The sequence below is a fragment of the Phocoena sinus genome, chromosome 20, assembly GCF_008692025.1.
Source record: "Phocoena sinus isolate mPhoSin1 chromosome 20, mPhoSin1.pri, whole genome shotgun sequence".
NCBI classification, from domain to species: domain Eukaryota; kingdom Metazoa; phylum Chordata; class Mammalia; order Artiodactyla; family Phocoenidae; genus Phocoena; species Phocoena sinus.
The window spans coordinates 29,572,346-29,586,865 of NC_045782.1; the positions used below are offsets into that span (position 1 = coordinate 29,572,346).

The 14,520-nt window shown below is 36.9% G+C and overlaps 1 protein-coding gene across 8 annotated transcripts in view; it reads left to right on the top strand.

Annotated features, from left to right (window-relative positions):
- Positions 1-14,520, top strand: part of CLTC (clathrin heavy chain) — a 62,292-nt gene that overhangs the window by 19,355 nt on the left and 28,417 nt on the right. For all 8 annotated transcript variants that reach the window (XM_032616596.1, XM_032616595.1, XM_032616601.1 and 5 more), the window contains 7 exons: positions 1,862-2,069; positions 4,761-5,029; positions 5,577-5,738; positions 7,807-7,920; positions 8,346-8,519; positions 11,383-11,580; positions 12,327-12,527. In XM_032616596.1, coding sequence (XP_032472487.1) covers positions 1,862-2,069; positions 4,761-5,029; positions 5,577-5,738; positions 7,807-7,920; positions 8,346-8,519; positions 11,383-11,580; positions 12,327-12,527 — 1,326 coding nt within the window. The remainder of the gene's footprint in view (positions 1-1,861; positions 2,070-4,760; positions 5,030-5,576; positions 5,739-7,806; positions 7,921-8,345; positions 8,520-11,382; positions 11,581-12,326; positions 12,528-14,520) is intronic.

A 14,520-nucleotide genomic window follows, 5' to 3' on the forward strand; every position in this document is an offset into this window, starting at 1 on the left:
GACAATTGCTTGTCTCCTTGCCCTGGTATTCAGTGATTAAGTTACTGTAACTATACTTCCTAATTGGTTGTGCCTGCAGTCATTGAGGTATAAGAGGGAAGTGAAAGTAAAATGTAGTCTCTTAATCTTTTTTTTTTTTTTATATATTTATTTATTTATGTATTTATGGCTGCGCTGGGTCTTCGTTGCTGCGCGCGGGCTCTCTCCAGCTGTGGCGAGCGGGGGCCACTCCTCATTGCGGTGCGCGGGCGTCTCACCACAGTGGCCTCTCTTGTTGCGGAGCACGTGCTCCAGGCGCACGGGCCTCAGCAGTTGTGGCCTGCGGGCTCCAGAGAGCAGACTCAGCAGCTGTGGCGCACGGTCCCAGCCGCTCCGCGGCACGTGGGATCTTCCCGCACCAGGGCACGAACCCGTGTCCCCCGCATCGGCAGGCGGACTCTCAACCACTGCGCCACCAGGGAAGCCCCTAGTCTCTTAATCTTATGTTATATCTTTTTGAGATCCTGGTCTGGTTATAGTTAAGCACTATTGGCAGAAGAGTTTGACAAAAGAATTTAAGTTAAATACATTTAATTTGGCTCAGCCAGTCCACAAGAGAGTAGTGACAGTGATGGTCTCTGGGAAGGGAAATAGGCTATCTGGGGAACAAAGGCAGGAGGGAGACTTGATTTTTTTTTTTTTTGCTTCCTGCGCTTTTAAATTTTTGTTTGATTTTGTTCTATGTGAATTTGTTATCTATTGGAGGAAAGGAAAAAAACAAAAAACCCTAGGCTGGTCAAAGCTAAGAAAGCCTTCAGATAGCCTTTGAGTGGTACTTAGTCTATTATACTACATTTAGTCACTCAGAGAAATGACCCACTCTGGTAGAAGTCTTCTTTTAACAAGTGCCTTTTGTTCTTAATACACTTAACTAGTTTTCAAAGACCTGCTGTCTTTAGGTCCTATATATTCGCTTAGCAAATACTTTAATAGCTTCTGAGTACACAAAGCAAATCTGATTCCATTATTTTCCTTGTTAAAATCCTTAAGTAGCTTCCTTTACCTATAGAATAAATTCAGGATTCTTACTGGGGTACATTTAGCTTATCAGTCTAGCCCTTGCTTGTGTTTATAACCTTAATTCTCTACTCTGAAAGCCTTTCATAGTCTATGTTCCCAATGTTACAAAAGTACTTACAGTTCCCTTAGCAGACCACACTTTTGTATCTCTAGGCCTTAGCATTTGTTCTTCCTTCTGTTGAGCGTTCACGTTCATTCCCTTGCCTGTAGGCCTCCTTTGACAGGCTCTCTCTTTCCTATCTTGGTTTTGGCACTTTTTGCAAAGTATTGTTTGTCTGCTCTGGCTAATCCAAGTTCCTTTAGACCAAGAACCCTGTGAAATTTTTAAATCTCTCATTTTATGCTGTAATTTAATTTTCAGATTCCTGAGGTCCAATGCATATGAACAAGTAACTACTGATTGCTAAAGGGCATTAGAGAGAACAGATGCAATAGTTCAAAGATCTTAAACCAAGAAGCATTGATTACCTCAGGCCCCTTAACCCAAAAAGGCTAGCTCTCAGATGTAGCTCTTTCCTTTATCTTTATATCTATTTATTCTGCCTCTTAGTTGTAAACAGAGGGTTATACATCTCAAGTTACAACTACAAGGTTATAACAAAACAATTGAATGCCATATTTGTTGGAAGAGAGAAGGTCCATTATAGTAATTGTCTCACTTGAATCAATGGAGTTGTCACTGTTGACCTTGAAGCAATAATGGTTAAGTGAGGATTTGTAATGATAACAATACATGAATATCAAGTCTTTCTAATTCGCTTTGTAATACGATTTATTAATATTTTTTGTTTTTTTCCCTCAGCTCCAAAACCTGGGTATAAACCCAGCAAACATCGGCTTCAGTACCCTGACTATGGAGTCAGACAAATTCATCTGCATTAGAGAGAAAGTAGGAGAGCAGGCCCAGGTGGTAATTATTGATATGAATGACCCAAGTAATCCAATTCGAAGACCAATTTCAGCAGACAGCGCCATCATGAATCCAGCCAGCAAAGTAATTGCACTAAAAGGTATAAAAAGATCGTGGGGTTTTTTTTCTTAAAACTCTTTTCCATGTATAATTTATTCAAATACAATAATTAGGATCTATTTTTTTAGTATATTGATTAAATTTGGTTAAATAGATCTGCAAAGTTAAAGCTGTTACTGTATTTGATTTTTAACTACTTTCATGACTTACTAGGCATATTTCTGTGAGATGTCTTACTTTCTACTCATAAGATCTACTTGGAAAATTTTAAGTTTTAGATTAAATGAATTTAAATTTTATACCTACAGTGTGATAAGATTGTACTGAAAACATAACTCCATATACAGAAGACATAAGAAATTAGTGATTCATATTCTGGAATAAAATATACGTTACTAATATTAGCACCTAAACATTGCAGAAGTTTGTTGTGATGATAAACTTGCTCTTCATGCTGTGCCTTTTTTATGCTTCAGGCTTGTGTTTCATTTAGACTATCAAGTTCTAAAAATGGCTTGAGTTTACACTCATTTTTAAAAGTGTGTGTGTGTATAGGTGGGTATTAAATTTTTGGAATCAACGGTGTTAGAGTTTATTCAGACTAACTTTTTAATTGTCACAACAGGGAACTGTACAGCCTGTCAATCTAAACAGAGTTCAGAGAACCTCATACTCTCTAGGAGTCTATGTTAATTTTTTGCCTTTGAACTATAGACTGAGTGAAATTGACCGTTTAAAACGGCTTTTTAAGAGGGCTAGGTAACAAACTGGCTGAATCTGAAAGGCACATTTAATTGCCTATTTTTTGCTTTGTCGTTTTTCTTCTCGGTTGTAGCAGGAAGAGTTCAGATTCCTAGTAATTTCTTGATAAATTTGTGGGTGACTTGTTAGAGGTGCTGAAGTATTTAAATAGACTTTTAAATACATTTTTTTCCCAGATGATTTATACTTTGTATTTAGTAGTAACTCTGGTTGGAGATTAAATTGGTTGGCTGAGGGTCGGGGGGCAAGCATATTCAAATAAGTCTCCATTACATATCCAAGATAGGAGTTGATCTCATCTCAAGGAAAGATGGTCCAGCTTTTACCTGGGATACTTGTTTTGTGGCAATGATCTATTATTTGCTTCCATTAAACAATACATATTATACTTTAAGGTATTAAGCTCCCTTCAGCCTCCTTAAAGAATTTAAATTCAACTGCTTAGCAGCTCTCACACCTCTATTAAAAGGCCATCGTTTTAATTTTCTCAAAATTCTTTGCTATTTTTAATGTTATTGTTATTTTATCACATTTCTTAATGCTTTCTTATGTGTGCAGATGGTGAGTTATCTTAAATTAGATTGTATTAGTTATTGTCCTGTTCTATAAAAAGAATAAATTGAAATGATTTGTGCCTGTATGTCTACATTACAGAGTTAAGCTGTCATCCCTGCCCTCCTCCCGAAACTCCCCACCAACCCCTTTCATGTAAAGAATAAAATGTATAATTAACTAGGGGTTGGGGAAGACAGCAGAGGAAAGTATGTCATTCCCAAATACTGCTTCCCTCTGAATCCAGTTTCAAATCTCTTGGTTTCTTTTTATAAACAGGACTATAACTCTCACAATTGTTCAAGTCTGGTTGTGGTTTACATATTGTGTGGGATGGGAATAACATTCTTCGTTTTATGGAAGAAGCTTTTACCCATGTAGTAATTAGGAAGGGTCGTGGTACAAAGCTGTATGTTTTGTGTCCCGTCCCATCCCTCTCTCCACCCCCACTCTCACCCCCATACTATAATTTTTGTTCTTCAGGAGCCAGATTCTCTATGGCTCAGTAATGGAGTTTTCCTTAGTCTCCAAGGACTAATCTGAATTAGATAGCCTAGTGTCAGCCGTGGGCTTTTGACCTCTAGTCATTTAAACCAAATCACTTTCCGGACTGTGATGGATTTCAAGTTATAAGTACAAACCTTTGCATCTGACTCAGTGAACTGTTAACATTCAAGGCAAATTTCATCCTTCTTTTACTAAATGTTTGCTGTCTTAATTGGATGAAGTTTGAATTTTGTTCTTATCTCTAGTATATTAACATCTGAAACTGTCCTCCTTTGTCTCCCTCTCCTTTTCTCCAGCACCCCTACCTTCCCTTTGTATCTTAAACCAACTAAACGTAGCATGCACTTCTCTTATATGCTAGTGGTACAAGGTAGAGTTGAAGTATATCCTCTTCCAAAGAGAAGTTTCCACGAGATTTAGTTGAATGGTGGGGGTGGGGGTGGTGGGGCGCGGACGGCTGCCTTTTAAAAAGTAGACATTTTCCCCATGTGCTTGAATCAGATTTGCTTTGTTCTGTGTACCTACCACTAACTCACTTTATGGGTAAGCATTCTTAATTAAGCATGAAGATTACAACTTGTTTTCTATTGTTAAGTGAGCTGTTCTTTAGACTCATTTTTAGTTGAGATTTAGAATTCTCTGGAAGTCATACTGTCTGTTTAAAATGTCTTGATTAGAGGTGATAGAGTTTTTGCGTCACAGTTAGGTGTAGACTACCCAGTTTCAGCTATCTCTTCAATGGTTGCTAGTCTGTCAGTGTGACTTCTATAGTTGGTTATTAGTCTCATGATAGAACCATTTTGTTTGGAGGTTACAGATTTTGCTGCAGAGAGAGTCTAGTCTAGCTAGAAATTAATTTATCCTGAACTTTGCTTTCTTAGTGATTCATAATTCTTAATTTTGTTTTTAGCTGGGAAAACTCTTCAGATATTTAACATTGAAATGAAAAGTAAAATGAAGGCCCATACCATGACCGATGATGTCACCTTCTGGAAATGGATCTCTTTGAATACGGTTGCTCTTGTTACGGATAATGCAGTTTATCATTGGAGTATGGAAGGAGAGTCTCAGCCGGTGAAAATGTTTGATCGCCATTCTAGCCTTGCAGGGTGCCAGATTATCAATTATCGTACTGATGCAAAGCAAAAGTGGTTACTTCTGACTGGCATATCTGCACAGGTAACATTTTTCTAGTTTTTAATAAAGAAAAGGTTTTAGAGAATTAATGGGCTCAGAATGCAGTTTATTTTGAAATTAGTTTGTCTTTGCAAATCTGATTTATTTTGGAAGACTGTTTTTTTTCCTTCCTTTTTTTTTGTTTTTAGGAAATAGAGGTTGCTGGCTTAATGCTTTTATACTAACATACAGTTCAGAGTACTCTTACCAAGGTGTTTTTAGGTCTTATTTGCAGGTTGAGTGGATAATGAGTTCCTGTATAAATGATTTGGAATTTATTGTGGATATTTACTGCAAAATGAGCACTCCTATATCTTTTTTTAAAGATAGTGTAAAGAGATGGTTGTGTATGAGGCACATTTTAAACATTCATGTTAACGCTTTAATAAGAGAGTGTTTGCAGCTAAATTTTAAATTAAGAGGTATCAAATCTATATTGAGAGACTAACAAGGAATTGTAAATTCTTGTCAAGCATTCTAGTTATTTCAGTAGTTGTTGAATCTGGGAGTTATTGGGTCCCCAAACTTTATTCTGCTTGATCTTTTGTAGCAAAATCGTGTGGTAGGAGCTATGCAGTTATATTCTGTAGATAGGAAAGTGTCTCAACCCATTGAAGGACATGCGGCTAGCTTCGCACAGTTTAAGATGGAAGGAAATGCAGAAGAATCGACGTTATTTTGTTTTGCAGTACGGGGTCAAGCTGGAGGGAAGGTAAGTTTTGCCTTTGGAAATTGTTTTAGTGAGAACTTATCTTTTTTGTCTTTCTGTTACTAATTAATTTGTTACCTAATTTCAAAATAGTCTTCTCCCTTTCTTGCTAATTTGTTTTTAACATTCAGATTTGTGGTGACTTAATTTGTTTAAATTCTGTTTCTAGTGATACTTGTCCAAAATGAATGTTCTTTAACAACTTATTTGTATCAGCTGTTTATAGTAAGACTTTATTTTCATTGCCTTTACCAAAGGCCTTAATTTGATGTTTTTCAACTTTACTGTGCATAAGAATCACTAGGGTGGCTAAAATGTACATTTGTGTGCCTTCCATCTAGAGAGTCTGGTTCAGTAAGTGGAGCTCATCATGTGCATTTGAAATGCTCTAGGTGACTAGATAGAATGTGGACCACAATTTCAGTACCATCGCCTAAATCAGAGCTTCTCAACGCTGACTATACATTGAAATCACCTGGACAAATTGAAGTACTTTGTAAGGGTCTTAGTTTCAGACAACAGAAACGGGGTGGTTGATTAGAGCATAAAAAGTTGAATGAAAGGATAATGGATAGTTTTCAATAGCTAGGAGGGTTAAGAACCAAGCTTGGAAAATTAGGAGGAATAAAGGAGAATGGGCAGCAGCCAAAAGTCCTGACACAGAACTCTGCGGACCTACTGCTGCTATGATTGAACTGCTGGATGCCACAGTTAGCACTGCTGCCCCTGGAAACTCAGTTTGACTGCTTTTCTCATTGCCATAGCAGAATCTCTGAAGTCTTAATATTTTTCCATGCTAAGTAGTTTTTAAAAATCAAGACAGAGATTGCCTAAAATATGGTAATCAGTAGCCTTTAAGCTGGATGGCTAGTCATCCTAGTTAAGGATGAGACCACCCTAATAACTTTCATGTGGTTATATATCTTGGAAACGGTATTGTTTTAGTCCATTCCTGACATGACTAAGCAAAATATATAATACTCTTTCATTGACATTATTTGCTTTCTCTTGCCTCGCTCACTGATATGAAGCGTCGGACATTTAAAATCAGAATGTTCTCATCCAAATTTGTGAGGTGTATGTGATTAGAGCGACAACTCAGCCAGCTTAAGTGCATCCTTACCTAAAGTGCATACTTTAGAGTAGGTGTGGGCAGAGAAGAATTTAACAACTTAAGTTAGATTTCTATTTGGAAAAACTAAATTATAATCAAAAGCCCTTTTGTGGATATTGTTTCACCATTCTTAATTTAAAGTAGATTGAGGTGTGATTGAGCTATTCAACCGACTTTTTAAAATTTTTATCTTGAAATAATACATATTATTCATAGGAAGCTGCAAAGACAGTACAGAGAAATCCCATGCCCTTTACCTAGTTTACCCCAAAGGTTACATAGCGATGTAGTACAGTAGATAAACCAGAAGTTGACATTGGTTCAATTGTATAATTGTGTCATTTTATCATGAATAGATTCAAGGTACATACTATTCCGTCACCACAAAGATTTCCCTCTTGCTACCCCTTTACAGTCACAACCACTTACCTCTCCCTCACCATCTTTAACTCCTGAAAATCACTAATACTCTCCATTACTAGAATTTTGTCTCTTCAAGAATGCTATGTAGGGCTTCCCTGGTGGCGTAGTGGTTGAGAGTCCACCTGCCAGTGCAGGGGACGTGGGTTCGTGCCCTGGTCCGGAAGGATCCTGCGTGCCGTGGAGCGGCTGGGCCCGTGAGCCATGGCCTCTGGGCCTGCGCGTCCGGAGCCTGTGCTCCGCGGTGGGAGAGGCCACAGCAGTGAGAGGCCCGCGTACCGCAAAAAAAAGAATGCTATGTAAATAGAATCATATAGTATGTGATCTTCTGAGAGTGCCTTTTTTTGTGTGTTCCCACAGGGCATAGTGTCCGTGAACGTTCATTTTATTACTGAGGAGTTCCATGGTATGGTTGTACCATGTAGTTTAATGTTCACCTATCGTAGGACATTTTGGTTGTTTTTAGTTTGGGGCTACAAATAAAGCTGCTATGGTCCTTTTAGCATTTGATCATAAGTTTTATTTTCTTTTGAACAGTTACATATCATTGAAGTTGGCACACCACCTACAGGGAACCAACCCTTTCCAAAGAAGGCAGTGGATGTTTTCTTTCCTCCAGAAGCACAAAATGACTTTCCTGTTGCAATGCAGGTATTTTAAGCAAAACAAATGAACTTAAAATCTCTCCTCTTAACACAATTCAAAAACTACAACTGATAGTCAATATAATTTAAGTGGTACCTTTACTCAAAAATAGTTTGTTAGTGAAACTTTGTAAAGTAATACTCTTTCTTTAATGTAATATATAAATTGGGTTATTCCAGGTTGTTCAATATGATGTTTTCCTCTTTTATCTTATACAATTTATTAATATTCTTGTGTTTTATGTAAGAGCTTGGGATATCCCATATTTGAATCTGCTGTAAAAATGAGGAAGCCATAAATACTAGCTTTTAATTTTTCATGTAAGCCTGTTGTCAGAGTTCTAGAATTTCCCCATCTCTAAAATGGAATTGGACTAAATTTTCTGTTTATAGATTCATCATTTTACTGAACTGTTGATTTTCTTTATACAGATCAGTGAAAAGCATGATGTAGTATTCTTGATTACTAAGTATGGTTATATCCACCTGTATGATCTTGAGACTGGTACCTGCATCTACATGAATAGAATCAGTGGAGAAACAATCTTTGTCACTGCACCTCATGAAGCCACAGCTGGAATAATTGGAGTAAACAGAAAGGGACAAGTAAGGAAACCTTGAAAATTAAATTAAGTGATAAAATAAAATAGCACTTATTAGTGTTAGCTTTTTTCAAAAAGTAAATGGTAACTTTAGATGTCAGAAAATAATATATACCTAAAAATGCAGAAGCATATGATAACAGTCTCTCTTTAATACTGTCTCAGAGAGAGAAACTATTTGGCATACAGTATAGCCACCTAGAATTGTGTGTGTCTCTATTATCAAGAGAAGTAACTCTTCATGCAAAGAAACTAGTAGGGTCACATTTGACAGACTGTGTACTTTTTTTTTTTGGCTGCACCTTGTGGCCTGTGGGATCTTAGTTACCTGTCCAGGGATTGAAGCCGGACCCCAGCAGTGAAAGCACCAAGTCCTAACCACTGGACCATCGGGAATTCCGAGATTGTATACTTTTTATAGGGGTTTTCTTCCTATGATCTCTCTAAGACAGATTATCAACTACAAGGGAAAGAATTCTTCTTACATCTTTTTCCCTACCTCTTTAATTATTACTAAATGTTTAATGTTGGAAGGTGATATGTTACAGTAGCTCTGATATGTTCAGTGAGGGTACTTGAAAAGTTATCCAATTAGGGAGTATATTAGCTGTTTTGAATTTGTCACATTTGACATACCTCCTCATACCATCTAACACAAGTGATCCTTTTTCTGTGTTTTAGTGTTTTAATGTAATTTAAAATATACCAGGAAGTATCTTTTTCCCTAAAAAAAAAAAATGGTTAAATTTTCAAAAACAGTACTGTTACTGGCCTTGCCTTTTACTAGATTTCCTCCAAATTAGTATTTTCCCTAGATGGTAAGCAAAAGAAGTAGATAGGTTTTTTCTCCTTTATTCTGTTAATTTCCAGAAAATGGTATGTATATGAAGAGAGAAATACTCTAGAGAAAGAGAGTCTTTCCCTACTTACGCATCCTCTCCCTCAATTCCACAGCTGGTTAGGTGCTTCTGCTCTATGTCCCCAGATCTTAGGTAGCCCTCTTCATGGCACTTACCACAATGAATTACAGTTGTTTCAGTCACTATTCTCCCTTAGGAAAGGGGCTTTTCTTTGTTTAATTGTATTTCTACACCAGTCAGTGTCTGCCACAAAAGCTACTTTAAAAATTTAGTAGCGTTCATCTATTCAGTTGCATGTGTCTCTCTTGGAAAAATCAAGAATGAATGGGTCTTTTGGTGAACTAGGTTAGTGATAATTTAATAATGATAAATTTGTTAAGCCAGAGACTACTGTTTTTTGGGGTTTTTTTTGAGACTATTATTTGAACTAAAGTATCTTGCATAATTTTACCATATATATTTAATATTCATAACTTTAGTTCTGGGAACTTATTGTTTTCCTCCCCTTCCCCCCACAAATTTTCTGTGCCAGCTGCTTTGAATAAGAAGGTGAATGTTTACAGTAACCTTTAGGCTTCAGGGCTTTACTCTTTTGATCAGAGCCAACCAACTGTAGCTGGACCTATGCCCTGAAGGAATGAGTGTGTGGTTTCTGTTGGTTGAAAAATCAAAAGTGATCAAGATGACATTGTTGCCAATATATAGCTTACATTCTGATCTTGGTAGAACCGAGTACTTTAGAAGGTACAGGAACCTTCTTAGAAGTACAGGAACCTTCTTTGTCCCCTGTAGATCTTAAGTACTGGTTTCTAGAAATCTGCTAGTACAGTCTAAAAGTAGGATAAAGATGAAACTGGTTTGGTGTTTGGGGAAGACTACAGAAAGTATAGTTAGAAGCGGGTTTGTTCATCTCCTTTATTTTTCCTAGGAGGTAAGTATTAAATTAAAGATGGGTGGAATGCAAATGACTATAAAGAAAGTAATTCTTCCTTTTTTTAAAAGGTGTGTCTTAATACAGAGTAGAGTGACACATTGCAGATATAAGATGGCCTAAGCTTTTGGCGATGGGGGTCAGATCTGTAGAAATGAAAGAATTTCGGAGGTTAAAATTTTTTCACTTTCCTCAAAAGGAATAATAGAACGGGCAAATCGATATTACCTATCTGTTTGGTTATCGAGTTCTCATTTATTTAACAAATATTAAGCATTTACTTTGTGCTAAACACTGCCTGGTGCTAATAATACTATTAAACAAAGATAAGTCCCTTTCCTTAGGTGGAATAGTGACTGAGAAACACTTAGATGAGAAGTAATAGTATGAGAACTGCTGTTGGGGGTAATATAAGTAGTTTACTGGGATGTATACCCGCTCTGGTGCTGGGGAGAGGAATGGATGCATAATGAAGGGCTCCCTTTCTCTTTGGCAATTGACAGGAATTCAGCTTTTAAGCAGTGTTCTGTGACTTATTAGGAGGACTGAGGGTAGATAATTGCTCTTCAAAAAGAAGCAATTAGAAGTTCCTCTTCACTGGTGCCACATTTATTAAGTACCTACTGTATACCTTGTGGTATATAAGGTGCCTGAGGATTCAGTGGTCCTCCCCTCATTGAGTATATAATCTGGACTCTGGGAATGTAAATGTAATTAACATTACTGAAAAATACTAGAGTTAGAAGGAATATACCTTAAACTTCTTCCAGGTGAACTCATACCATGTTAAGAATGAATGAATGGTAGCAAAGCAGTTAGAGTTTGGACAGTATGAAGTGGGGAGTTATTTATATTATAAGATGGCCATATTTTAGGAACCCACAAATAGCTTAGTACCCTTTAGTCTTTTCTGCCCTCTTTTTTTTTTCTTTTTTCTTTTTTTTAATGGCAATAAGAAAGCAGCTGTCACAGTTTTATTACCTTTGTGACTCAGTAGTCATCAACTCTAAATGGATTTGGTTTCACTGATGCTCACATGAACACATTGCAGCTATTCATTAGATCTCAAATTGCAGGTTCTCTCAGTATGTGTGGAAGAAGAAAACATAATTCCTTATATCACCAATGTCCTACAAAATCCTGATTTGGCCCTGAGAATGGCTGTACGTAACAACTTGGCTGGTGCTGAAGAACTCTTTGCCCGGAAGTTTAATGCTCTTTTTGCCCAGGGAAATTACTCAGAGGCAGCAAAGGTGGCTGCTAATGCACCAAAGGTAAATAGTTATGAAAGTGAAGTTGCCATGATTGGATTAATGCTAATATGCTCTATTTCTAATACTGTTAGTTAGAACTAGAACCAGCTTTCCACAGAGAAACTAATCTTTTTTAGGATGTGTTTTCCAGTAGAATGAGTTACTTGTCAGTACCTCTAGATTTAATTACTTTTCTGTGCTCTAGATTTGGGTAGCTTTTTAAAACTCAGGATGTCAGAATGATATATAGATCTAACAAGCTGTGATTTACATAGATGTAATACTGTTTACTCAGTTGTTACACTGTTTGATCTTATCTGTGATAGCTACTGATTTTATTTCTAAGAGTTGAAAATTAAACAAATCCTGTTCAATTTATGGTAGGAAGAGTTGTCTCAAGTTGAGCTGAATTTATCCTCATCACCTTTGTATTATGTTGGACTGAATTAACACCTTACTCCCTGACCAGTGTAATGAAATTTCCACTTAACCTAATGTGAACCTGGAATAATAGCTAGTTGTAACTATTATTGTCTTACACATTGACATTATTATAATTAGGTTGGTATGTTCCTGATTCAGGATAATCTCATAACGTTGAACCAGAAGTGTGACTGAATCTTTACTATTCAATATATTGAAGATTTGAGGTTTGGTTTTAGTAGATGGAATCATGCCTTTAAAATTGACTTAAGAGCCCCATGGAGTTATTCGTGTGATGTTGGATCATCTTTAAAAGGAGTCTGTAACATTTCTGTTTCTTAAAGGGAATCCTTCGTACCCCAGACACCATCCGTCGGTTCCAGAGTGTTCCAGCTCAGCCAGGTCAAACTTCTCCCCTACTTCAGTACTTTGGAATCCTTTTGGACCAGGGCCAGCTAAACAAATATGAATCCTTAGAACTGTGTAGGCCTGTACTTCAGCAAGGGCGGAAACAGCTTTTGGAGAAATGGTTAAAAGAAGATAAGGTATATTAACTTCTGTTAACATATTTTTGCTTTGATTAAATACTATGTTAGCAAGTTAAAAACATAGGCTGTGCCAGAACATCTCCATCCATTATTTATTGCTTGTAGGAATAGAACAAGAATAAACATTGCATGAGATACATAAACTTATTTCCTTTTGAAAATGTATTTATTTTGTGGCATGTTGAGGGTAGGATATCTTTTAAAATGGAATCCAGGATTACTTGCTTGGTGGTTAAAACTACTAATCTGGAAGCAAATTGCTATCCTTTTGCTTTAGGAAAAGCTTAGTGTGAGACGCTTTGCGCATTCATATTTGTCAACGTATGTAACACTCACTTGGACCTAAGAATGTATTCCTTTCTCCCACATCCCACACGTGATATGCCCAGTAGTTTCAACCATACAACATCATATCTTTTCTTGTAGAACTTCTCAGGTATCAAAACTGTGATATTTGCTGCTAGTAACCATGTTTGGGTGTGCAAGGGAAACATGTTATATAAAATGTTGGCTCGGAAATACGTTAACAAGACAGCAGGGCTGTCTAATTAGCGGTGGTATAGATTCCCAAAGAGATTTCACAGAATGTTAATTGGCATTACATGAAAAAATATTTAACTTAGTTTCTTGAAATTATTTAACTATAAATCTTTAAAAACTTGTTAACCAGCTTTCTTTACTGTAAGATTTCTCTATGCCTTTTAAATTCACTCAGTACTTACTAATTTCTTTTTGCGTAGAGTATCTAATGGTATTATGTTTTCTGGAGCACATTATGGAAAATGTGGCTTATTTGTAAGGCAACTAACAAGTTTAAACAATCCTTTAGTGATATTATTCCTTTCATACCACCATAGAAAGCCTTTCTCCACAAAGTGGCAATATTGAATTGCCATGTCTTATGCCAGTGTCAAGAACTGAGGTGGTACTGTTTATAGCACTCTAAGTAGTGAATAACTTTTAATGTTAGACCTTTTGGCTTTAGTGTTATGTTGGTTATATTTTTACATTACTAATTGTAAGTCCTTGTTTCTTGACCCAGCTTCTGGCAGTCTTACAGGATATTGGAGGATAGTACTTCGGAGTTGGGATGCTTGGACAGGAGTCTGCTGAAGAATAGTTACTAGCCACATAGCGAGTATTTGAGGTCCATCCTAATTGCTTAAGATAAGGGAGGATGGGAACAACCAAGGTAACTGGGTTGACCAATATAAGTGTGAAAGCTTTTTGGGTATCATTACCTTTCTTGGCGAACGGTCACATAGGATTCATTTGTGGTAAAAAGGACACTGGTCAACTCTTCATTAGTTAGCGTGTTTGGTTGAGAGGTGTAGACTCTGAGAGAACTTCTCATTGAATGTTGGTGATAATCATAGAAAATCAACTCTAGTATATAAAGCAGAACTCTTTTAGAGAAGCTGCTTTCCAGATTGGGCAGCTGACTAAGGCAGGTTGAATAGTACAGAGGAGGGTATCTGCATGTATACCACCTAAAAATTCTAAAATTTTTATCTGTTTGACCTCTTGAAATTAATGTCCTGCTTTATAACCTTAAATCCAAAAATCAAGAAGATAATGAAGCTTAGATCCTTCAGACATACAGATTATACCCTAATTTTAGTAATGGTCTTTATGGTAAGCTTCATCTGGCTCCTTGAATATCAGAGTTTCATTTCATAACATTACATTAGGAGCTGCATTATTCTTGAAAAATTAAGACCATGTGGGTCTGATATCTGAATACTCTCAATTGTTAGAGGAGCAAGATTCTGCTTTTTAAGTATTTATATTCCTAACAAGGTAATTGGTAGTATCTGTATGTGTGAAGTCTTGGTGGGTTTTTATCCTTGATTAAGTAGAATGTGTGGAGAATTCTGAGTTATTGCTGTGAATACAAAATCAAGAGTCTTGGGCTTCCCTGGTGGCGCAGTGGTTAAGAGTCCGCCTGCCAATGCAGGGGACACGAGTTCGAGCCCTGGTCCGGGAAGAT